The sequence below is a fragment of the Dasypus novemcinctus genome, chromosome 18 (assembly GCF_030445035.2).
Source record: "Dasypus novemcinctus isolate mDasNov1 chromosome 18, mDasNov1.1.hap2, whole genome shotgun sequence".
In the NCBI taxonomy this organism is placed as follows: Eukaryota; Metazoa; Chordata; class Mammalia; order Cingulata; family Dasypodidae; genus Dasypus; species Dasypus novemcinctus.
Window position 1 is genome coordinate 66,478,162 of NC_080690.1, and position 24,427 is coordinate 66,502,588.

General features: G+C 58.0%; 3 protein-coding genes and 1 non-coding gene across 5 annotated transcripts; 2 read left to right on the top strand and 2 right to left on the bottom strand.

Annotated features, from left to right (window-relative positions):
- Positions 1 to 397: 397 nt before the first annotated feature.
- FOSB (FosB proto-oncogene, AP-1 transcription factor subunit) lies at positions 398 to 6,385 on the top strand. Of its 2 annotated transcripts, XM_004481554.3 has the most exons (5): positions 883 to 1,095; positions 2,987 to 3,307; positions 3,510 to 3,617; positions 4,479 to 4,634; positions 4,775 to 4,860. In XM_004481554.3, the coding sequence occupies exons 1-5, from the start codon at positions 970 to 972 to the stop codon at positions 4,775 to 4,777; spliced, it is 714 nt and encodes a 237-aa protein (XP_004481611.1). In that variant the 5' UTR covers positions 883 to 969; the 3' UTR covers positions 4,778 to 4,860. The 2 variants fall into 2 exon arrangements, with proteins under 2 accessions (XP_004481608.1, XP_004481611.1); XM_004481551.5 differs by having other exon boundaries at positions 398 to 1,095; positions 4,479 to 6,385.
- Positions 6,386 to 9,393: 3,008 nt separating this feature from the next.
- Positions 9,394 to 9,480, bottom strand: TRNASTOP-UCA (transfer RNA opal suppressor (anticodon UCA)). The gene has a single exon. It is a non-coding gene; the product is annotated as a tRNA-Sec (tRNA).
- A 2,839-nt stretch (positions 9,481 to 12,319) lies between these two features.
- Positions 12,320 to 21,079, bottom strand: RTN2 (reticulon 2). Its single transcript, XM_058280436.2, has 10 exons — positions 20,959 to 21,079; positions 18,151 to 18,195; positions 17,556 to 18,026; positions 17,203 to 17,463; positions 14,791 to 14,998; positions 14,260 to 14,398; positions 14,076 to 14,145; positions 13,903 to 13,949; positions 13,050 to 13,108; positions 12,320 to 12,830 (listed from the first exon to the last, which is right to left on the bottom strand). Exons 1-10 carry the CDS (start codon positions 20,990 to 20,992, stop codon positions 12,749 to 12,751), a joined length of 1,416 nt encoding a protein of 471 aa, XP_058136419.1. The 5' UTR covers positions 20,993 to 21,079; the 3' UTR covers positions 12,320 to 12,748.
- On the top strand, positions 20,991 to 24,223 carry PPM1N (protein phosphatase, Mg2+/Mn2+ dependent 1N (putative)). The gene is given in 9 exon segments (XM_071209003.1): positions 20,991 to 21,183; positions 22,479 to 22,583; positions 22,586 to 22,889; positions 22,891 to 22,967; positions 22,970 to 23,229; positions 23,825 to 23,939; positions 24,015 to 24,076; positions 24,078 to 24,128; positions 24,167 to 24,223. Coding segments are annotated over 9 exon segments (1,224 nt in total).
- Positions 24,224 to 24,427: the final 204 nt, after the last annotated feature.

The following is a 24,427-nucleotide window of genomic DNA, read 5'->3' on the forward strand; positions in this document are numbered from 1 at the left end:
AGCCCCCGGGGCGGCGCGGCACTGCGCAGGCGCGGGCGGGTTCCGCAGGCGCGCGGGCTGGAAGCGCGAGCGAGGGATTCCCTCTGACGTCATTGCTAGGATACCAAACAAACACTCGGCCGCGCAGGCCGAGCTCCTTATATGGCTAATTGCGTCACAGGAACTTCGCGAAGGGGGGTCGGAATCCCCTCCGTCGGGCGCCCCGGAACGCAGCCCCCGAGACCCCCGGGGCCGCGGAGGTCACTCGAGGGGCCAGACCGAGGCTGGGGTCCGGCTGCGGCCGGCCGGCGCGGGTCTGGGTTCGGCGGGACCGGAGATTTTGGGAAGTTTGCGGAGTGACGCAAGCAGGGGGGGCGGGTCCCGGGCGTATAAATACAGGCTGGAGGTTCTGGGCCTCATTCATAAGACTGAGCGCTGCTGCCACGGCGGGAACACGCGCAGCCGGGACCGGGGACTTGATTGTTGTGGTTCTTCTTGGGAGCTGTAAAGTCCAGCTTTTTTTTTTTTTTTTTTTTTTTTCCGGGGAGAAAGTTTTTGGAAGACTTCTTCTAGATACTTCTTCATTTCATTCGGAAGAACGCGTTACTTTCGCCGTCTTCTTGGTGGCCCCTCTTCCCCCGTGAGACCCGCCGGACTCGTGGAGGAGATCGCAGCCGGAGCGGATTTGTAAAACCGGACAGCGCTTTCCGCCGCAGGGGGAGCGGCCCCGCACGCCCCGGGTCCTCCGGCGCCTGGACCTTCGGGAGGCACACAGCGGCCGCGGGTGCTGGACAGCCGCGGAGGAGCTGCACGGAAACTTTGCCTTTGAGGGAGCGGGACGCTGCCCGCTGCCCCGGCTTCTCCGGACAGCGCACTTTGGGGACGCGCTCGGCTCACCCCGGACTCGCACCTTTCTTCCCCCACCCGGCCATAGCCTTGGCTTCCCGGCGACCCCAGCGTGGTCACAGGGGTCACCCTGTGCCCAGGGAAATGTTTCAGGCTTTCCCTGGGGACTACGACTCCGGCTCCCGGTGCAGCTCCTCGCCCTCCGCCGAGTCTCAGTATCTGTCTTCGGTGGACTCCTTCGGCAGCCCACCCACCGCCGCCGCCTCCCAGGTAAGTTCTAGACGCCTTGGAGGGCTGCTTTGTGGGGCGTATTTTTAAGGCAAGGATAGGGCGAGCCAACCCCCTCCCTAAATACCGCGCCAAAACTCAGGATCCCAGAGGGAACAGGCTCGCCGCGCGCTTTGCAAATTGCAAAGAGTCGGGAGAGGTTTGCAATTGGTTGTGTGCGCGGCGCGCGGGGAGGGAATGCAGCGGGGCAAGCTCGAGGGTGCTGCGGGGGGAAGGATGCGCCGCTGCGTGCAATGTGTGCGAGCCGAGAACTTTTGGCTGGCTCCGGGCCGGCCCCCCGCTCAGGTCCCCACCGTGCAGCTGGTCCGTTCAGGCCGGTGGGGGACAGCCCGCGGAAGCTGCCAGTACCCTTCCGCTCCAGTGCGCCGACTCCTGGCGCCGGATCGCCCTCCGCCCAGTGGGGAAGCGGGCCTCGAACCCTCTGCCGCGCTGCCTCCGCCTCCTGCGCGGAGACGTAACGGGGGACCCGCGCGTAACGGCTGACGCGCTGGAATCCTCCGCCTGACGCGGGGCACGCACGGCGCGCGGCGCCCCCTTCGTCCGCCCCGCCCCTGACGTCCCGGGAGCGTTCTATTTTGGAACGCCGGGGCCACGTTGCTAAGGGAGGGTGCAGCCCGGCGTTCCGATTGGTTGCCGCGGCGCGGGCTTTGGCCAATCAGCGTTCCCTTCCTATTTGTAGGGCGCAGTTCCCTTCCCCCTTCTGGGTCCCCCGGCCCCGTGGTCCCTCAGCCCTTGGGTCTCTTACGGGCCTTTCGGGTCAGGGCGAGGGGACTCCTGTCGCGACCGGGGCCATCCTTTGAGGCGCGATGGGTCTGCGAGAGGACAGTGCTGGAATCCCGGCCCCTCGGCGCTCGGGGGCAGGGACTATGTGTGTGCCGGGTTTCTTCGGAAGACAGGGTGACCGTCACCCTCTTCCGCAGACACACACAGACGCACCCACACTCTACTCCGGACACCTTGTCCCTCTGGTGTGTCCGCAGACAGGGTTAGAACCGCTAATCCGAGAGGAACCGGCCAGGTGGTCTCTAGAAGCCCCGCCCCCTCTGGGTTCCCAGGGCGCTGATTGGCCGGCGAGCCAGCCCTTCCCTCACCACGCCCCCTAGGAGAGTAGTTAAGCCTTCCGAGCAGTTCTAGGATTCCGTGTGCGGGTGAGGGGAGATGAGCGCCCACTGGGGTTGGGGGATCTGGACCTACAGCCGCTCCCCCCTCCGCGACAGCCCGAGGGAACCGGGCCGTCATTTGTCTCCACCTGTCCTGTCCACATTAACCTGTCACTTGTCAGTCTCACTCTGGGCAGTGACAGTGACTTGAAACGTTGTTCTAAACTCCTAGGCCCGTCCCCCAACACCGTTTAAGTGGGACCCCCGCCCCTGCGCAGGGCTCTGTCGGACCCTCCCAAGCCCTCATCCCCTCGCACAGAGGGGTGTCTGTGTCAGTGTGAGGGAGGCTTGGCCTGAGGCCTCTCCCCCTCCCTCCCCTTGCCTCTGGGGTGGGGGTGGGGTGTTGGGCTGTGTGTGGCTGTGGCTCCGTCCCGGGGATTCTGTCACCCGGCTGTGTCCAGCCTCCTCCCCACCCCCTACACCTTAGAGTCACCAACCCGGGGTGTGATTCACCACCCGCTGGAACCATGCAACCTTTCCCCGAGGAAGGAGGAGGAGGTAGAAGCCAGTTGAGCAGAAATCCTCTCATTAACCACTGCGTCACGGTGTAGTGGAAGGGTGGGTGTTGTGGCTTTTTGCCTGTGACACACACATCCACACCCGCTCGCCCTGTGCTCACTCACGGGGTCGGTGTGTGTATGTGTGTTGGGGCTGTGTGTGTCGGTGTCTCTGTTTGTGTGTCTACGCCTGTGTGTGTATGTGTCACCCCGTAGGAGTGCGCCGGTCTCGGGGAAATGCCCGGTTCCTTCGTGCCCACGGTCACCGCCATCACAACCAGCCAGGACCTCCAGTGGCTCGTGCAACCCACCCTCATCTCTTCCATGGCCCAGTCCCAGGGGCAGCCACTGGCCTCCCAGCCCCCAGCTGTCGACCCCTACGACATGCCGGGGACCAGCTACTCCACGCCAGGCATGAGCGGCTACAGCAGTGGCGGAGCTGGTGGCAGTGGCGGGCCTTCCACCAGTGGAACCGCCAGTGGCCCGGGACCCTCCCGCCCGGCCCGAGCCCGGCCCAGGAGACCCCGAGAGGAGACGGTGAGTCAAGGGCACCAGAGGCTGGTCTGGGGTGGGAGGGAGGAAGCCGGGCAGGCAAAACTTTTCACAGTTGGGGTGGGGAGGACACCGAGAGCTCAAAGCTGCAGAGGCCCTTTCATCCTGGCTGCCGTCGGTGAGGACTGGAGGGCTCTTCTCTGGCTCCCGGTCCCCCAACCTCATGGCCTCTGTTTCCTCTCCGCAGCTTACCCCTGAGGAGGAGGAGAAGCGAAGGGTTCGCCGGGAGCGGAACAAGCTGGCAGCCGCCAAGTGTAGGAACCGTCGGCGGGAACTGACTGACCGGCTGCAGGCGGTGAGGATGGCCCCCGGGGTGGGGTGAGAGGAAGCTGAAGTGGGGGGCTCTGTCCCCAGGCTCTGCCCTCCCACTGTGCCCTCACCCTGGGCTGAGTACCTGAGGGTCCCCGGGTGGAACGAGGCACAGACGGCGCACCCCGTGCACACGCACTGACCCCCACCTACTTGTGTGGACTCCTGGCTGCTCCTGGCCCTGACCTGCGGCGCCCCCTCCCCATACTCTCCTGGCCTTCACTTCATCCTGGGAGGACGTATGGGGGACCTTTACCAAAGGGGAGCACTGGGTGTTCCTCCCTTCTGGTCTGGCACCAGCGAGAACCCATTTTTGCCTCAGTTTCTCCATCTTTGGACTCCCTCATCAAATCTCCCAGGCTCCTTCTACCTTTAATGTTCTGGAGAGTCTGTGACACCAAATTTTCTTCCCCTGTGTCAGTTTCTGCCCACCTGTCCCAGCCACCCAGAGTTCTCAGCCCTTGGGCTGGCAGCCTCTGCCCCAAGGCAGCGAAACATCCCCTGCCTCCCCCCTCCACTGGGTCTCTTCCCAGGAGACAGGGAGGCCCAAGTAGCAGAGAGGGACACACAAGCAGTCATTCTTTCCTCAAATCTGGGAGTGCCTCCTGCACACCGGAGGTTTCCATGTGTGCCCAGCCCCTTCTCAGGCACCCACTGGACAGAATGGGGAAACTGAGGTTGCCCGAAGTCGAGACCTTTGTCCCAAGCCCCACAGCAGCCCCGGAGCTGCCTTCCAGGCCCTGGGCCCTGCGGGGAGTCAGTTCCAGGCTCAGCCTCCTCCTTCAGTCGCTGACCGTCCTTTCCTCCTTCCTCCCCTCCTCGGTGACCTGGGCCGCTGGACCGACAGGAAACAGACCAGCTGGAGGAAGAGAAGGCAGAGCTGGAGTCGGAGATCGCCGAGCTCCAAAAGGAGAAGGAGCGCCTGGAGTTTGTGCTGGTGGCCCACAAACCGGGCTGCAAGATCCCCTTCGAAGAGGGGCCCGGGCCGGGCCCGCTGGCGGAGGTGAGAGATTTGCCGGGGTCAGCATCCGCTAAGGAAGATGGTTTCGGCTGGCTGCTGCCGCCCCCGCCACCACCGCCCCTGCCCTTCCAGACCAGCCAAGACGCACCCCCCAACCTGACAGCTTCTCTCTTTACACACAGTGAAGTTCAAGTCCTCGGTGACCCCTTCCCCGTTGTTAACCCTTCGTACACTTCCTCGTTTGTCCTCACCTGCCCGGAGGTCTCCGCATTCGCCGGCGCCCAACGCACCAGCGGCAGCGACCAGCCTTCCGACCCCCTGAACTCGCCCTCCCTCCTTGCTCTGTGAACTCCTTAGACACACAAAACAAACAAACACACAAGGGAGAGCGATTTGGAAGAGGAGGAGGAGGAGAGAGGGGAAGAGACAAACGCGGGTGTGTGGCCTCCCCGCCTCCCTTGTCTGACCCTCTGCCGCCACTGCCATCGGACAGGAGCACCTCCTGGGGTTTTGTGCTGCCGCTTGTTTCTGTGCCCCGGCGAGGCCAGAGGGCTGGTGACTTTGGGGGCCGGGGGTGGGGAGGGGGCCGGCACCCCCAGCTGCCTGGTGGGCCCTCGGGCCTCTGCCCAGCCTGGTGGGGTGGGGTGGGGGCAACGTCCACCCCTGGACTGTGCTGTGAGGGGCTGACGGGAAAGGGTGAGGGCGGGGGCTGGAGGTGTCTCCAGAAAGGCCCAACGAGGAAACGTCCTCCTTTGCCCTGAGGGGCAGGCTTGAGCCCCCCACCCCACCCCCTTGGAGGGAAGTCGATGCCCCGCTCTGATGATCTCCTTCTCCCCCACCCAGACGTATTCTAAAATGTGAACCCCCCTTCCGGGTTGTCCAGCCACCCCCTCCCAGAAAAACGGGCTGGGAGCTGAATTGATGGCCTCCTAGAGATCCCGGCTCAGCCTCTCTGACTACAGTGTTATTTCCAGCGGCCCCCCGGCCGTCCTCGTTGGGCCTCTCTGGTTTCAGGCAGCAGGGGGCGCTGTGAAGCCTGCCCTGCTGGAGTGTTTTATACTGTGAAATGAGTTGGCCAGAGGGTGGGGGGGAAAGCGGGTGGGACAGATCCTTCCAGAAGGATCGTGGCCTCCCACCCCCAACCCCCCCACTCCCCAAAGCCTCTTCTTGGTCTCCCCTCTCCCCACATCAGTGATTTTGAGTCAAGGGGGTGACAGAATCGAGAGCGGGTGACAGTTACTGGCATGGCCCCTCTCTCTCCTCAGGACCCCCCCTCCCGCGCCCCCAAGTCCTGGCCTTTTCCTTAAAGGCCGTCACCCTTTCCCAGCCTAGGACGCCACCTTCTCCCTCCTCTTGGCACCCCCACAACCCCTCCAGAAAGGGAGCAAGGGAAAGTTGCAAGGGGGTTAGAACTTTCTCCGGAGAAGACTTAAGGGCTGAGGCTTTGGCCCCCAATTTTTGGACTGGCAAGCTCAATGGGGCTGGGTGCCCACGAGCCCAGCCGCCCACCCCTCAGTTCCTCCAGTTTCCCCAGCCCCGAATCTTGGTTTTGGCTCTCCCACCCCGGCCTCTCCTTGTGCTTCACCTCATGAGAATTTTACCGTGAGGCAAATTTCTATTTTTTAATATCGGGGGTGGGCCACGCCACCCTCTGTGCTGCATGGAAACATTCCACGTGCCCCCTTCCGTGCTCCCCACCTGAACCCAGCCCCCTCCAGTGGCTATTGATCCCTCTCCTGGTTTCCGAAAGGCACTTATATCTATTATGTATAAATAAATATATTATATATGTGCGTGTGCGCGCGCGTGCGCGAGTGTGCGAGCGCTTCTGCAACCTCAGCCTGCGCCGCGGCGGTCCTTAAACGCGGGCCATGGACTTGGAAACACTGCTTTGGGAACCTCGGAGCCTATCTGACCGTGTCTAGCTGTCCTTTTTCTCATTGTCTTGGCCCCTCTGGTTGTTTCTGGCCGTCTCCACCTGTCCCTTTTCTGAGTGCATCCCCCACTCTGTCTTTTCTCTGCCTTTTTGTGTGTGTGGTTGTGATTTTTTTTAATTTAAAAACGTTTTATTTTGAAATAATTTCAAACGTACAGGAAAATTGCAAAAAAAAAAAAAAAAAAAAGAAATAATACAGCCTGTTTTTATCGGACCATTTCTGCCTGTCTCCTTTTGGACTGTCCCGGACCCTGCAGCTGTCTTCTGACTCTGTGTTGGTCGGGAACACGAGATTTTATTTTTGTGAGGAAACCTGAGGAATTGTAGATTTTTACAGTCTGTGTCTTTAAGGATTCTAGGTGTGAGTGTGAGACTGTGAGCAGGGCCTGCCCCCACTGACTCTAGAACCCTGCTCCCTTCCAGGCCACTTGTGGTTCTCTTTTGTATTTTGCACCTGACCCTGGGGGCCGGGGAAAGCCGGCGCTGGGCCGCTCCCCTCCTCCTATGGTTCTGCACTGTCGCCATGTTTCAACCCTTCAATAAAATGCCTTGAAAAATGCATGCACCGAGCCTCAGTGTCTCTTTTCTACCCAACATCCATCCCTTGGCTTCCTTTCAGCATGAGGGAGCTATGTCAGATTGCTGGGGAGACCACACACACGCACACGCACACACTGGAGCTCCTACTAGGGAATCGGCCTGTAGCAGGATGGAGGTAGGCTAGACAACCAGTAGGACTTCCCATACCCACAGGTTGTGCCTCCTACTGGAAGAAGTCAGGAGGCAGACTATGTGTGGTATAGGTGTGCTGAAGGGTGAGGTTGGGTCCTGTTTGCTCTGGGGAAATGGCTTGAGCAAAAGATGAGGAGGTGGCGACTCATTATTAGACAGGTTTAAGGTCAAGAGAGGATTGTGATTGTTCCCTTCCTTCACCTCCAGCTACTGGAGAAGAGATAAAAGAATCTCCAACACCAGGTTTAGGGTGGAGAGTTCCACGAGGTTGAAGGCTGCATCCTAGACCACTGAGACCCGATAGCAAGAAGGTGTTCCTCCTTCAGTCTATATGAACCGCAGAAACTGGGATCACTTTACAGTGATGATACATTGCCTTTTTCTTTTCATGTGGCCACTTTTTCTGGGTTATGAACATACGGGGCAGACCCAAGACTGGCTCTAAACCAAAAATATTGCCATTTCATTTTTCCAAAAATACAGCTGAGCCACCCCCATGCAAAAATCCCAGCTCTCTCTTATTTGCATAGCAGCGAGCACTCTGGGAATTGAAGTGAGTGTCCACAGGTCACTCAGACACCTTAATGAATAAATGAATAAGCAGGGGACGCTGTCGCGGTGGACATTCATTAATTAATTCGATGCGTTTTGCTAAGCACCGACTCTGTGCCCAGCTCTGTGTGGCGGGCTGTGTTGGGGACACTGAAGGGATTGAGACAGCCCTGGTCTTGTCCTCCTGGGGCTCACAGACGACCCAACTCAGTACGGAATGACCCAAAGAGAGGGCTGGGCTGGGGGAGCCCCTGGGGGTGGAGGAGCCCAGCAGCAGCAGCATGACCTGGTCTGGGAGTTAGAGGGGGCTTCCTGGAAAGCAGGACTGCTGAGCTGGGTTCTAGAGGATGAGCAGAGGGAGTAGAAGAAGAATGTGAAAAAGATTCAAAGCCGAGGAAACAGCCAAGAGCAGAGCTCTGTTGGAAGAGACAAGGGTGGGCACATGGAGGGAGCTGGAGTTTGGTGGAGGCTGGAACAAAAGGCGTGGAGAGTGGCTAGAGGATCAGATTCTCCAGACGTTCCGGGCCAAGGAGTCTGGATGTTTTCTTGAAGGCACTGGGGAGCCATGTCAGGTTCTGAGCAACAAAGGGGCAGGTTTGGGCTTTGGGGAGACTTCTCTGGGTCCCCGGTTGATGGTGACTGGGCGTGGGGGCAGGGGGAGGGGGAGAGACTGGGGCAGGGACCCCCGGGTATGAGGAGGGCCTGGACCGGGTCTGCACATGCAGGTAAAAGGAGGGGAAGGACTCAAGGGACATTCAGAAAGCAAAACAGACTGGACTTGGCCAGTAGCTAGTGTGGGAAGGACAGTAAACTCAGCGGTAAAGAGCGCCGGCTGGGTGGGCTGAGGGTCTACCAAGGCTGAGTGACCTTGGGCAAATGCCCTCGCCTCCCTGAGCCTCAGTTTCCTTACCTGCAAAAGGGTGAAGAAGCCGTGAGCTCGTGCAGCCGGCGCTGAGCGGAGGCAGCTGTCACCCACCCCACGCCATCTCCCCCTTCGGCTGACTAATCCCCTCTCAGCCTTCAGGTTTCTGATCAAGGGCACCCTGCTCCGGGCTCCTTAGGAGATGGCCTGATGTGCTCTGTGCTTTCTCTTCTCAGCAGTTCTTAATTAGACGTGTAATTTCGCCATCGTTTAACACGGCCTTGCTCGCTGGACTGGGAGCCCCAGGAAGCCAGAGTCGGGGTGTCTCCTGCCCCGCCCAAGACAAAGCCGGGCACTCAGGGAACACTTGTTGAGGGAGTGAACGGGCCGATGAATAAACCTTTGACTAATGAACGCGCGTGATTAATGCCTGAGTGAGCAATGCCTGAGTGAATGAGCGAGCGCAGGGGAGAAATCCAGGGTAATGCCGAGGCTCCGGCTAGCCTGGCACCGCAGGGCGTGCCGTGGGTTTCTCTTCACCTTTTAGGAGTCACCTTCGATGATCTTCCGAAAGAAATGTAATCACAGGCGGGATTTTCCCGAGACCCTGACACTTTTGGTTCGGAGATACTTTCTCAGGACGCCGGGGTTGCAGCGACCTCTCCTGGCGCCGGAAAAAGAAGCTCTGTCGGATCAGGTTCGCGGAAAAAAAGAGGCACCGCCCGAAAGGTGGAATTGAACCACTCTGTCGCTAGACAGCTACAGGTTTGAAGCCTGCACCCCAGACCACTGAGGATCATCCGGGCGAGAAGGAGCTTCTCCCCATAGGTAAATAAACCTCATAAATCTTTACTTTTTACAGTTACGGTCAGATATTTTGACGACGTGATATAGTTACTCTCACTATTTATAAATTCCTCCTAGCATTTTCTGTCTGAAATATCCTTCTAAAATCTTGTCTTTACTTCACAAGGCATGAATCATCCGCGTTCAGAAAATAAATATTTATTTGCATAGAGCTATGCATTCTGGGAAGCGGCTCCCCAGGTCCAGGTCCGCGCGCCTCTGACTGTTAAAGGGCTAGGAGCCCCTTTTTTTTTTTTAAAGAGAGAAAGTAGTTTTTTTAAAAGGATAGATTCGTAATTCGGAACTCAGAAAGAAGCCCCTTCCCTGAACAATCTGAGTTCTGCGGAAGCCCAGGCCGGGGCAGACGGCTTCTCCCGAGGCTCTGAGCAGTCCCCAATGGAACTGGTGCGACACCTTCTGGTCGTATGTGGAACTGCAGGGATCGACGGGGCCCTGTGTTCGTTCAAATGTTTGCTGAGCGCCTGTTGTCCCAGACGTTCTCCTGGATGCTGGGAATGAAAAGTGGCCAAAAGGACAGAAATCTTTGCCTCTCTGGGGAGGGGGGCGCGGGGAGAACGACACTAGAGCTTGTCAATTTCTACACCGGCATTTTATGGCCGGGGAAACTGAGGCACGAAAACAGACATCATAGTACCCAGGTCACACAGCTACCCCACCCACCTCGGGCTATCCAAAATCACTGTGAACATTCTTTAGACCAAAAAAGGGATCCTTTTATAATCTAAGCCAGTGATCCTTTGAAAATGAAGTCATCCGCATGAAAGCGTTCATAGTTCCCATCTCAGAATAAAAGCAGTTCTCACCAGGGTCGACAAATCCCTATAATCCAGCCCCTTTCACCCATCTCTTCCTTGTCTCCCCTCACATGCTCTGCTTCCAACCCACAGGTCTGTTGCTGAAAGCGCCAGGCAAGCTCCCTCCTCAGGGTCTTTGCTTTGATGATTCCCCTGCCCAAATCCAACCCCTGCCCCACCCCCACCCCCCACCCCCCCCACACACACACCACCAAATTCACATGGCTAGCACCCTCCCTTCCTTCTGGCCTCTGCTCAGATTATCACCACTCAGTGAAGCCTTCCTCCACCATTTGGTTTATAAGACCAAGCCCTGTCACCCTCTCCCCTTACCCAACCGGACTTTCTCCATCACACTGATCACCCACCTGACCTTTTCTATGTCTGTCTGCTCCTGCTAAAAATGTCAGCTCCGTGAAACCAAGGACTTGGTAATGTTGTTCACTGCTGTATCCCTAGAGCCTACAGAGGGCTTGGCACAGAACAGATGCTCAATAAATATTAGTGGGCTGAATTTAAAAACATCACTATCCTTTTCTGAGATGCAGTTTCCCCATCTGTTAAATAGGGCTAGTACATTGATCTTACTGACTTATCGAGAATCATAACAAAAGACAATGACCGGGAGGCATCCAAGGAAGGCTGCTTCAACCTCCAACCTGTTTCCTGCCTCCAGCAAGGGTTCCAAGACGGGTTTGGGGGTTTTAGCCATTCCTGGCCCCAAAATCACAACCAGACCCTCTTCCCCCATTTTTTGATATGAACAAACGGTCATTCTCTATCTAACCTAAAGGGTAGATAAAAGTATCTTTAGGAAATTTGCATTTTTCTTTGGAAATTTACAGTAGTCTACCTGCTTTGCAAATCCAGATCCAAGAGAAGCCCCCTCAGTCCTTTTCCTTTTTCTAGCTACTGCTAGGCCCTGCTGGGCACAAATTCTGTGGCTGTAACTATGACTCGCAATGGCATTATCTGTTACCTAAAGCATGCCATGTGTTGCTGGGGGCAAGTGAGATGATTTTTGGGTGATGCACGACAAACATTTTAAATGCTAATAGTTTTGTGTTTATTTTTTACTGTTATCTTCTATTTCTGGCAAGCGATACTGGCTTCCTTTTAAGGTGGTGAAAGTAATGATTTTTTTTTTTTTAGACATTGGCTTTATTTTTTTAAATAGACCAATTCAAATAAAAATATTAGGTAAATGGCAGAACAGGTGGTGTAACAACCGTGAAGGTGATGAGGGAATGATTGAACTTGGGGAAATGTCATAGCTAATGATAGTAGATTCTTTTGACTGGGCATTTATTATGTGCCAGGCTCCGTGCCAAGTGCTTTGTATTTCAGTATGGTTGTGTCAACCATTTTTCTGTAGAGGAAACTGAGGCTTCAAGAGGTGAAGTCACTTCCTCAAGCTCGCAGAGTCAAGATGTAGTGAAGCTGAGACTCCAACCACCGTCCTCGGCACTTTAGACCTCAGTCTCCTCCTCCACTTTACAACCTCGGAAAGTGAGGCCAGAGAGGCCAGGAGGCCCTGAACTTGTTCCCAAGGCAATTGGAATGGAGAGAAGTGGACAGATGAGACCTGCGTGGGAGGTAGAATGGACAAGGCTTGGTGACTGGGGGTGGCCGGGATGTCCTTGGTTTGGGGATCAGGGAAGATGAGGAGGTGGTTGAGATATGGCAGGGATGGTCATCCCCCAGGCCTTTGGCTGCATGGGGCTGGGGTTCAGATAATAGGATTGTGTGGGAATCGATTAGTGATGTCTGGCCCGAGCACAAGCAGAGGAAGCAGCTACCAAGGAACGGGTAGCCCTGGGATGGGTGGTCTCTCAGCGTCCTCCCCTCCATCATTCGTAATCTAGCAGAGGGCGGAGGGGGCTTCTCCGCGAAAGAGGGGGTAGATTCTTCCCTGAGTATCACTGAAGTGTTTTTCAGTGCAGGAGGGTAAAAGCTGGAGAAGACTGGAGGCACAGGAGGCCTTGGGTTTTCCACAGGAGTCTTTATTATAGTGTAAATTCAAGCTCAGGCCTCCTCTGGGCCCCATGCAAAGCCCCAGCACTGGGGCCGGCAACGTCCAGGAAACACCAAGCCCTCACGGCGCCTCCAGCGGCGGGGTCGCGGAAGTGCAGGACGGGCGCCCCGTCTAGGCAACTACAAGTCCCAGCAAGCCTCGCGGCCAAGATGCCTCGCCTTTCCTGGACTCCTAGAGCAGAGCCTCTTGGGAAATGTAGTCCGGTCTGCTCGGGCAAGTCGCACAAACTCCCGGCGGGGAGCGATCCTGACAGCCCACCCTCCACCCCCGGGAAATGGCTGGGGCCTGGGGTGGACAGAGTGGGGTCCGAGGAGGGATGGAGGGGAGCTGAAGGCTGCTGGGGGTGGGGGCAGGCGGCCGGTGGGCAGACACAGCCTCTCATTCAGCTTTGGCTTTGGATCCGGAGACTGCTGCTGCGGCTGAGGCAAGCGCTCCCATCCCTGGGATCTTAGCTCGGATCCTGAGGGAGAAACGGACTGATGAGTGGGGCAGGACAAGGACTGCGCATCAGAGAGCTAGGGGGAGGGCGGGATGGGGTGAACTAAGCCAGCCCTGTCCTCCCCCTAATGACTTTCTTTAAGAAAGGGACATTCAGCCCCAGGGACTTGGGACAGGGAGTGTAGAAAGAAAAATTTCCCAAACTTCCCCCTCCCATCCGTCTCCTCCCAGGTGCTCTTACTTAGCTTTGATGTGGCTCAACTGATGGGTCACCAACCCCACATACTGGTCGATCTGGGCCTGGGGAGAAAAAGGAGGTGGCAAGGAAGGGAAGGGTTCCTCCCTAATTCATTAGGAACTGCTTCCACCCCCAACCCCCAAATCACCACCTTCAACCCTACTAAAAAACTCTCCTGGGAGTTCAGAGACTCCAGCTGCAGGGTCAGGTGATTGGGCACCCGCTCTGTGGAGAGAGTTGCCAGGCGGGCAATGCTGGCACACAGGCAGGCGACGCTGGCACGTTAGGACTGTCTCTGGCAGGGCCACGTGTCAGTCGGCCCTCAGCTGTTCTGGGGAAGGGAGTGTCAGCCGCTCTGCCTGTCTCTCGCCAGCGTTCGCGGCACCAGCATCCCACCTGATCCTGGCTGAGATGTGAGTCAGCCCCTGGCTGTTTCAGGGAGTGAGGGGACCACTCATCCCGCCTGCCTTTGGCTAGGATGGGTGTCAGGCAGGCCCAGGCTATGTTTAGGGATTGGTGGCAGCCGTCTGTCTGTCTCCAACTATATGTATGTTTCTCAGTCTCTGGTGGCCTCAGCAGGAAAGAGAGTTAATTCATTTGCCTGTTTCTGGCGAGGATGAGTGTTGTTCAGTCTGCAGAGGTGTCAGGGAGAGAAGCCGTGTGGGGCTCTCTGCTTCTGGCTGGGACATGACAGTTGGACTGTGGAGCCCCAGGGGGGGAGGGAGCGTCATCTAGTCCACCTGCCTTGGGTTAGGGCAAGTCCTGTCCTGGCTGTCAGGGGTGGGAACCCCTGCCTCTCCTGCCTCTGGCTGGGACAGGAGGACAGTCAGATCACCTGTGGGACTCACACACTCACCTGGTGCTGCCGGTACAGTAGAGGGATGGTGAATAGGCCAATCACTCCTGTGGGCAAGAGGTGGGGGTCAAGGCTGCCCTGGGAGGATAACAGTTCCATCTGGGGCCCTGGCCCCCACCAAACCCCAAGGACTACCCAGCTCCCTACCCATCCCCGCAGCCTTCCCAGCTCACCCAGAATGAGAAGAGTCAAACCATTGAAGACGGCGCCCACGAAGGTCAAGATGTAGAAGAAGAAGGCCAGCTGGGGGTGAGGGTCAAGGTTAAGAGTCTACAGGGCACTCTGTAGGCTGTGAACTTACCCAGCAGTGGCCCTCCCATTCCCAGGGTCAGGGAAAGGCTGGGGACATTGGGGCACCTTCAGGGAGTCCACGAGGTCTTCAACCAGGAAGAAATGCCGCAGCTGCGTGGCTGCAGAGACCACGCGGGAGGCAATCTGCTGGGACAAATGTTCTGTCTGCTCCCGGGTCAGGGTCAGGTCCACATCCAGAAAGGCTCTGAGGGGACAGAGGGGAATGGGGCAGCTCAGGGGGTGGGCAAGGGCTCGGACTTTGGGGTGTGGCTGTGACAAGGATAAGAAAGGGGGTGAACCAGAGCCAGGACTGCGGGACGAGGCAAGGAACCAGGTTTAGAGGGCTGAGGTCAAGGTGGGGGTCAGGGTTAGGGTTCAAGGATTAAGGGCCAGAGGGTAGGATCAGAGGTTGGGGCTAGGGGTCAGCGGTCCAAACCTGGTTTAAGTCAGGTTCAGGGTCACAATAGAGTCAGCAAAAGGATCAGGAAGGGCCAGGGTCAGTGTAAGAGCTAGTGCCCGGCTTGAGGCCTTGAGTCATGACCAGGGGGACCCTTGGGGTGTGGACAGGGGTTAGGGTCAGGGGCCAGAGGTTCTCACTGGAAGGGGTTGGTGCCGTCCCCCCGGTGCACGGCCTGCAGCACTTTGCGGTAAACCCTGAGAGAGATGGTGCCGCAGAGCAGCAAGAGGGCCACGTGGGCGGCCACGGACACGATGCTAAAGTGCAGGAGGCAGAGCAGGGAGACCATGAGACCTGTGAAGACGGCTCCTGACGTCCTCGTGTCCTTCCAATACAGCAGGTCCGCCACTGTAGAGGGGAGTGGGCATCAGGCCAGGGCTTGGACAGGGGCCTGGCTGGCCTCTCGACCTGGAGCTCTCATTTCCTGTCCCAGTCTTGAACCAACCTCTTGACCCTCCTGTCTGAGCTTCACACCAATCTCCAGATTCCTAGCGTCCTCTTTGTTTTCATGCCTGCGTCCCCACTTCGCCCCCCGGAAAACCCATATTAACCATTTAGCCAGTCCCCTTAATCTGACCCCTTCCTGTGCCATTATGGAGGACACCTGCACACACTCACGCTCTGTGGTCGTTATTTATGAGAGACGGTCTCATATACACACTTTTCTGCATTGTGCGCCTCACAATCCACTTTTTCTTATAGAAATCCCTGTTAGTCAACCCTAATTCATTCTTTTTAAGGGACAGGTGATATTCCGTGTTGTGGCTGTACCATCATCTATGCAACCATGTACCTATTTCGGGTCATTCATTCTGTTTCCTCCCATCACCCCCAAACAGTGCTGCCAGCAACATCTTTCTATAGTTACTCTTACCTCCTGGAGCTTCCATTTCTGAGATGGAATCCCAGGGATGGAGTCACTGGGTGGTCTGGCTACAGATTTCTGAATGTCATAAATGTTGCCAGGTTGCTGACTGGCAAGATTGTAATAATTCTCATTTTCTTATGCAAGGTATGGGAGTGCTCTTTCTCCGTCATCCTGCCTAGCAATGGGTGTTATTGCTCTTTCCAGTTTTTGCCCATCTGACAGGGATAAAGTCGCAGCTCATAGATAACCCCCTACCACCTCCCTTTTCTGAGTCCTAAATGTGTTCATAGCACCACAGTCCTTTCTGAGCCCTAAGCAAATTTCTGACCTCTTTCTGAGACCCTAAACTCATCTCCCAAAATCCACCTGAGCTTCGGACTCCAGCGTGTGCTCCGGCTCATCAGAACTCTAACAGCCCTCCACAGGCCCCAGAGGCTCCCTTCCAGGCCTTCTCAGTCTTGTCCTCCCTCCAATCTAGCTCGGATCTGTCCCCACCGCGTCCCCCCCCCCCTCCAGTCTGGCCCCCTCACTTCTGTAGCCTTCCTAGACACATCCTTCCATCTACCGCTCAACAGAGCACCCCCCACCACGCAGGGCCCTCCCCTGCCAGCTCCCCGAGGCCTGCTCCAGTGTGGGGGGGAGGGGCCGGGTCGCCCGAGGCGGGGGCTAAGTTTAGGCACGCTGGGGGGAGGGGGCCTCGCGCGCAGCTGTGCTGGCCCGTCCAGCCCCTGAGTGACAGCGCCGCCTGGGCCCATGGCTGGGGGAGGGGATATCCCGGCTCCTACGCCCCAGGCCTCCGGCTCGCGAGAGAGGGGACCCCACGCCCCCTCCGCGACCTCCCTAGACCACCCCTCCTCCGCAGTTCCCCAGCCCCAGCCTGCAGCTCTGGAGAATCTAACAACCAAGAGGAAACATTCCCCCCCTGCTGCGGGGGAGATGGGGTGAGTCCTGGGCCCCCCTTCCGCTGTCCTCTGGCCCCCCTCGCAGCTCGTCCCGCAAACCCACCTTTACTCCCCATCTCCGCTCTGAGCGAGAGGCTGCGGACGCTGCTGTTTCTCGGGGATTCTGCCCACTTGGGTGGAACCCCGAGGAAAGGAGCCGGGGGGCGGGGCCTCTGGTGTCCAGCCAATGGCTGTCCATAGAGGTGGGGGCAATTCTAAAAAGGGGCGGGCTCTCTTTGTAAGCTGGTGAAAGCGGTGAAGTCTATAACCAGCCCATCACTGGTCCACGAAGCCGAGCATATTTTCAAGGCGAGGGGCGGTCAGGGAAGAAGAGTTTTAAAAAGGCGTAGAGATGGCCACAGAAGAGAGGCGAATTTTTTTTTTTTTCAGGGAATTTGGCTTATCCAAAATCAGCCTCTAGGGGGAGCATTCCAAAACAGAGCGGGTTTTTTTGTTGTTTGTTTGTTTGTTTTCAACTATCAGCCAATCCCAAGGATTAGCTGGAAGCCCCCCCCCCCCTTGAAGGAGGGCTAACTTCTCAAGTGGGCAGGGGATTATATATACATATATAAAGAGCTCGCAGCAACCCTCAAATAAAGGGAAACTTCTTGAAGGGCAGAGTTTATCGTGTCTAGCCTGCTCGGCCACCCCCCACCTTAGAAAGGTAGGTTCCTTTAAAGACCAGTCCCCCCGCCGCTGGCCTCGAGGTGGTCCAGGGGCACCCCTCCGTCCTCGCCGGTTACCTAGAAGGTGTGGTTCCAATGTGGATCCTGGTTGGTCCGTGCTATGGAGGCACTGCCCCGTGATTGGCTCCCTCTCCAGTGGTCCCCATTGCTCGTCCCCCTTCTCATCCGCCAGCAGGGGCTCATCAGGCCAAGAGTTCGAATCCCGAGATCGGGATGGGGACGGAGTACTGACCTGCGGGGTCCCAGAACCCGGGCTGGGCTGGGAAGTCAAGACCTCGGGCGGTGGCGTCTGAGCAAGACGGGTTGGCAGGCCCAGTCCTGGGGTGGTAGGGAGAGAGGCCGTGAGCTTTCTCTTCCAGGGTGCCCAGAGGAAATGCCATCCCACCCCTCGGGACCTCCGGACCTCTCACCTTCCGCAGACGCTCCCGCCTCCGTGCCGTCGGGCTCCTCGTCCTCCAGCGGGGTGGAGCTGCTGGTGGCAGAGTCCTCCCCGGATCCCGCTCCCCGCGCCGCCCAGCCCAGCTGGTCCAGCCGCAGCCGCAGGTCCTCCAGGGGGTGCTCAGCGGGAGGGGCTGCGTCGGGGACTGAGCGGCGTCCGGGCTCCGGGGACTGGCTCAGGCTGGGAATGCTCTCCAAGCTGTCGCCCAGGCCGGGCTGAGGGGGTGGGTCTCGCGGTTCTGAGACCGAGCGGCCCTGGGGCCGCGGGCGACGGGCCACCGAATCCCGGCGGCCCCCGGGCCCCGCCACGCCGTCGAAGGCGATGTAGGAGAAGGTCAGCTCCCGCGGGGTGCCCCAGTCCTGCGACGTGGTCTCCTCTTCGTCGTCCTCCGAGAACTCCCGGGCTGTGTGCAGCTCCCGGAAATCCGAGTCGTCATTCCCTCCTACAGTGGGCAGAAGGGCTCACGCTTCTGTCAACAGGACCGTGGCAGGCTCTCCCCAACCCCTCTACCCAGCTCTGAACATCCTCAAGTCCCCCACTTCTCACCCCCGCCCCCGCCCCTTTACCTTCTGTGGAATCAGGGGTAGAGGAGGCTGTAGACGGAGCTTCTTCTATGAAAGGGAAAGAATCAAAGACTCTCAGAAGCCTGGACTGTCCAAATCACCGAGTGTGCCACTCCTGGAGTCTCAGATGGTCCAAATTAAGGAATCTTAGAATGTTTGAATCGCAGCACCCTTAGAACATTCTGCATACAGACTAAAATTCTAGCCTCACTAGAATTTCAGAGTCTTAGAAGTTCAAATCCAGAAATCTTAATCTTAGACTCTTCAAATCAGGAATCTTAGGTTTCAATTCACGCATTCTCTCAAGAATCATTTATTGAGCATCTACTATGTGCCAGACACTCTTCTAGGCTCTGGGGAGGCTACAGCTGTGAACAAAACAGACAAAAAAATCTCTGCCCTCATGAAGCTTACTTTCTATGGGGGGGGGCAGGAAACAAGTAGATATAGGATGTTGGGTGCTGCTATGTGCATGGAGAAAAAGTAAAGCAGTATAAGGAGATAGAAAGTGAGGAAGCCCCCCAGCGTGGGACATGACACCCGGGGATGAGCCTTCCTGGCACCGAGGGATCACTACCACATACCAGCTGAAGAAGCAACTATAAAATGACCTTGAATTAAAGATTTAATGCGGAACAGCAGAATATACCTGTCTACATATAATAACATGACTTCGGGAAGCTGTTTGACCTAATGTAAGGGGGAAATGGAAAGGAGAAATGAGATTATAAGGCTGTGAGTCTCTAAAAAAGAGTCTGGAGTTTGTCAGAAGGAATACCCCTATGTACAACTGAACAGAGTCTAAGAGACAGATAAGGTAGATACAACCCCAGGTATTGGTTCTTTTGAGGGATAAAGAGACCCACGGGTTCTATGGTCATGGCAGAAGGGGTTCACTGCCATGACAGATAGCCCTTCTTTGGAGCTGGTGTTTCTGCGTGATGGAATTGGACTCAGAGGGGATCTCTTTTCACAAGACTTGCATGCTACTTTATTGGAATTGTAGTTGGTGCTGGGTTTAAGATAAATGTAGGGGATTTGAATCTCTGGACTGATAATATGACACCCAGGCCCAGAGCCTCAACAGACTTCAGCTCCTACACTTTGATTTATTGGACTTACTCCACTCAGCTAACATGGAGTTGAAGAAGGTCAACCACCACAACATGGAGCCTAGAGTGTCTACAACTGGAAGCGGGAGGAGTGCATCCAGTACCCATATGGAATCTAAGCCCTCACTTGACATAGATGTGCAATGGACACAACCAATCCAATGTCCACAGAGAAAATGTGGAATGGGTGTGGGAACGGTAGCCATGGTGGCTGCTGGGTGTGGGGAACGGGAGGAAGAGATGAGATGTGGAGACGTTTTCGGGACGTGGAGTTGTCCTGGATAGTGCTTCACGGACAATTACAGGACATTATAGATCCCCCCAGGGCCCACTGGATGGAACGTGAGAGAGTCTGGGCTATGATGTGGACCATTGACTATGGGGTGCAGTGATGCTCAGAGATGAACTTACCAGGTGCAATGGATGTGTCATGATGATGGGAGAGAGTGTTGCTGTGGGGGGAGTGGGGGGCGGGGGCGGTGGGGTTGAATGGGACCTCATATTTTTCATAATGTAATTTAAAAAATAAATAAATAATTAAAAAAAAAAAAGAAAGTGAGGAAGGTGCTGTTTCAGACAAGATAATGAAGGAGCTGTCTCTGATAAGATGACATTTGAGCAGAGACCTGAGTGAAGTGAGGAAGCCATGCAGATATCTAGGAAAGAGCATTCCAGGCAGCTAGTACAGCTAGAGCAAAGGTCCCGAGGCAGGCACTATGCTTGGCATATCTGAGGACTAGAGAGATGTGAATGGAGCAGAGTGACTGAGGGGAAGAGAGATGGGAGCTGAAGGCAGGGAAGGTAAGGGAGACAGAACTTAGGATGATAGGGTGGTACTTTAGAATGTTGAAATAGCAAATTTTTAGAATTTGGCATCTGGAGTCTCGAGACATAGGAGTGGCTGGATCAGAGACTGTTGGGATCCCCGACTATCAGAACCACAGCGTGTGGGACACAGAATGTCAGACATGGATTGGCTCAGATAGTGAGGCTCAGACAAGGCGTTTTCCTGTTGGAATCCAGCCCCTCAGATCTGGCTCCGGGCTTTGCATACAGGAGACACTCAATATCGTTCGCAAATTGAAATCGGACGCCCCCCCCCCCCATCTCGTCTCCTCACCTGGGGAGTCAGAGACCCGGAGCGGCGTGGGCCTCCCCCAGGGTTACCGCAAATCAGTGGTCAAGTCCGTTAGAACCTAGCGGTTCCAACCCAGGGATGGTTGCTGCTCGTGGACAGGGGGTTGGACGATTTGAACGAGGTCCAGGCTGCCTCCGAGTCTGGGCCCACAAGGAGGGGTGGGATGCGAAGACGGGCGGTGGGGGTTAGACCCCTCTCGTCCATCCTGGTTCTACCGCTCCATTCAACACCCTCTTCCCGCCAGCTGCGGCCAGCACCAGGGAGAGGGGACAGCTCCCCACGCCGCTCCTCCGGCCCCGCCCGGGCCCGGCCGCACAGCCCAGCGCCCAGCGCGCCCCACGCTGGGTTTCAGGCCCCCACCTCCACCCCGCTGACCCAGGCCCTCCGGGGCAGGCCGCCCCCCCCGCCGCCAGAGCGCGGGGGGAGGGGAGAGCTTCCTTTGTCTCCTTCGCCTCCTCCCCCCATCCCAGCTCTCCCGCGGTCCGGCGCCGAGGGGATACCGAAGACGGCCCCGCCCGGGCCTCCGGGCCGCGCACCAGGCCCGAGCCTCCCTCTACTCACTGCAGTGGGCGAAGACCGGCAGGACCTGCCCCATGGCCCGCCTCGGGCCTGCATCGGGACCCCCGCCCACTCCGGCCGCGCCGCCCTGGGCCCGGGGCCGCGAGCGCTCATCTCCGCCGCGCCCACGCCGCAGCCGCCATCCTCCTCCTCCTCCTCCTCCTCCTCCTCCTGGATCGCTCCAGCCGCCGCCGCCGCCGCCACCGCCCTCCGCTCGGCGCGGCCGAGGCGGGCGGGGCCGCGGTGGGGAAGGCACTGCAGCGCGGGGGCCGGGGGCGGGGCCGGGGCGGCCGGGGCGGGGCCTGTGGGCGGGGCGGGGCGGGGCAACGCCGAGGCGCCCTAGGATTGGAGGCGTGGCTAGGAGGGTAGGCGAGGGGGCGGGGAAAGCGTGGAAGGGGAAGGATGCAGGGTGGTGTCTCGGCCGCAGTGGGCGTGGCCTTTAGGGGCCGGAGCCTGGGGTAGGTTGAGGGGCTCTGGGAGAGAATGGGGTAGGAACCCAGGCGCAGAGAATGGGGGAGTAAATCTCAGAGTGGGCCGGGGGGCAACACTGAGTGATTGATGGAAAGATTCTAATACTCTGCGGTAGGGTCCGAACCTAGATTTTTAGAGGGAGTGGGGCCAGGGAAAAGGGGCGGTGAGAAACTAAGAAAGTTTCGAGGCAAAGGACGCTGTTCAGAGGTGGGTGGGGCCTAAGATAAATTGGAATATTCAGATAACTGGGCAGAGTCATCCGGAGAGTGCCAGGCTAGAAGCCGGGCTGAGTGGGAACAGGAAAGAAAAGAGAGGGAGGCGGGACGCAGAGGTGGCCCTAACCTAGAGAGGGGCCAGGTGTGACTAGCTAGAGTTTGCGGGCTGGGCCTGGAGTTACGAGGCGGGGCTGGAGGCGGGGCCAGCATTGCAAAACTGGAAGGCTCTGGGGCTGTGGACCTGAAAGGACAGACTGGGCCAGGGAGAGGAGCTGAAGGCTGGAGGGGAGGGGCTGAGCCAAAAAAAAAAAAAATCAAGGCGTTTTGAAGCTCGGGGCGGGACCGCTGAGGTGGGTTTAGTTTGGACAGAATAGGACTTGGGGATCAGAAGCCCAGAGTGCTGTAGAGAAGAACACGGATTCTAGTGTTCGATTCCCGGTCCCACCAATTATACTAGCTCTGGGTAGGTATTTCTCTAAGACCGGGTTTTCTTTTCTCTACACTGGAGACAAGTCTATAAAATAGCGCGTGCCACATGGTGTATCATTGTTTTCTCTTGTTATCGTTTTTACCGACCCAGATCCCAAAGCTCGCCTTGAAGGTGAGGGAGGGGAGAGTTAATCCTTGCAGGTGACTCAACTTGAAGTGTAGGCCAGGGACATAGGAAAGGGATTTAGGGGTTTAAAATCTCACAGCAGAGCGGATTAATTCGGGGGGGGGGGGGGGGGGGAGACGTGAGGGGGAGCAGGTGTAGAGAATGGAGCCTTCCTTATCCCAGGGTGAAGGATGGCGGCCCTCGTCTGCCTGCTGGAGCGTCTCCTCTGGCCTGCTCCCAAGGAAGAGGAGGCGGAGCGCGGGGCCCTCGTGGGCCTCGGTCCCTCCCGGCGGCGCCACGCTGCGCCCAGCGGCCACACGGCGGTGCGGCGGCGGCGTGGGGCCTGCGCGCGGGGCGCAGGGCTAGGGCGCACGCCTGGAGGACGCGCACTGCGCTTGGCTAGCGTTGCCCAGGCTGCCTCCCGTCTGGGCCTTCTTCGCTGGCCTGGACGGCCACGGCGGGGCGCTAGCCGCCTGTTTCGGGCGCGCCACCTGCCCGGCCACGTGCTCGAGCGCCGGGCGGGCGCCCTGGGAGCCCGGGGGTGTGCTCGGAGCGCTGCTCCGCGCCTTCCCGAGCGGCTCCAGGGCGGTAGCTCCGCTCGTCTCTCCGCGCTTCCTGTACCTGGCGCACTGCGGCGACCCCCGCGCGGTGCTGAGCCTTCAGCACCAAGGGCCATTGACCCAAGCGGCCCTGGGAGCGCGAGCGCATGCACCACACCGGTGGCACCCTCCGCCGCGGCGCCTGGAGGGCTCTCTTGCTGTATGGGCGACTTTGCCTTCAAGGAGGCTCCCCGAACTGCAGCTGGTGTCTGCGGAGCCCGAGGTGGCCGCCCTGGCCCGCCAGGAGGAGGACGAGTTCATTCTTCTGGCTTCCGACGGAGTGTGGGACGCTATGCCGGGTGGTGCCCTGGCAGGACCGGTGACCTCGCGCCTCCGCTTGGGCCTGGCCCCGGAGCTTCTCTGCGCGCAGCTGTTGGACACGTGTCCGTGCAAGGTCCTAGGGGACGAGTGTGGAGGGGTCAAGGCTTGGGATAATTCGGGCTTGGTGCGGGGAGGCGGGGCTTTGATGCAGGCGCGAGTCTAGAAGGCAGGGTTAAAACTAGAGGGGGTGGGGTTTCACGAAGGGGCGTGGCCATCCGGAAAGGGGCAGGGCCAAATGCCGGAGGCGCGGGAGCCTGCGGGATGCCCTGAGGCCCGATAGGAGAGTAGCTCTGCTCAGATTGGTCGGTGGGAGGGACTTCAGAGAAAGCAGCGTCTTTCTGAAAGGGGAGGGTCTGGGATTTAGGGGCGGGGCCTGAGAAATGGTTAGTGCCTGGTGAAGGAAGAGCAGTTTGCTTGCAAAGTGGGTGGAGCTACAGAGAAGGGCGTGGCCCTTGTAGAAAGGCCGGGGACTAGGACTGGGAGAGGGTGTGGTCTAAAGGCTAGGTTGGGGTGGGCGGGACTTCAGCGAAATGGGGATAAACGGATTGGGGAAGCGGGTCGAGAACACCGGGACTGTTGAGAAGGCGGGCTGCTTCCAAGACCGGGGAACCCCTGCTCGGGGGCCTCAGCCCTCTCCCGCCAGGCCTCCTTTCCTCCATCCTCACCAGGGCAGCCTGGACAACATGATCTGCATCCTTGTCTGCTTCCCGGGGGCGCCCAGACCTTGTGGGAAGGTGATCGGGAGGGAGCCAGAGCTGGACACAGCCCTGGGACGCAGGGTGGCCGGGGAACTGGCGCCGGAGCCCAATGGGAGGGACGGTCGGCAAGCAGGGGCTCCCCCATACCTCGCCTCCTTCTCAGAACTGTGCGCCTCTGCCCAGGAGACCCCCAGCCTGAATACGATTCTCAGGACTCTAGCCTGGGGAGGACATCCCGGATTTACCGCGCGGGGGAGGGCTGGACTGCAAATGAGTGGAGGTGGGTTGGGGATGGTCCCCTCTGGTCTCCAGGACACCGTCATCGCTGAAGCTTATGCACAGCTCTGTCAGGACTCAGAAGAGTGCTAGGAGGTAAGGACCCAATGTTCTTCAACGTTTCTCTTAGGCCCCTCCTCCCCTTCAGAGATGGGGAAATTGAGGCCACAGAGGAAAAGGAATTGCCTACTGTATTGATAAATTCCCGCCCCCAGCCCTGAAGCACTTTGATAGGCATGACCAGGAGATGCAGAGAAGGAACTGGGCTTTCCTTCCCAAAACTGTGCCCCCTGCAGT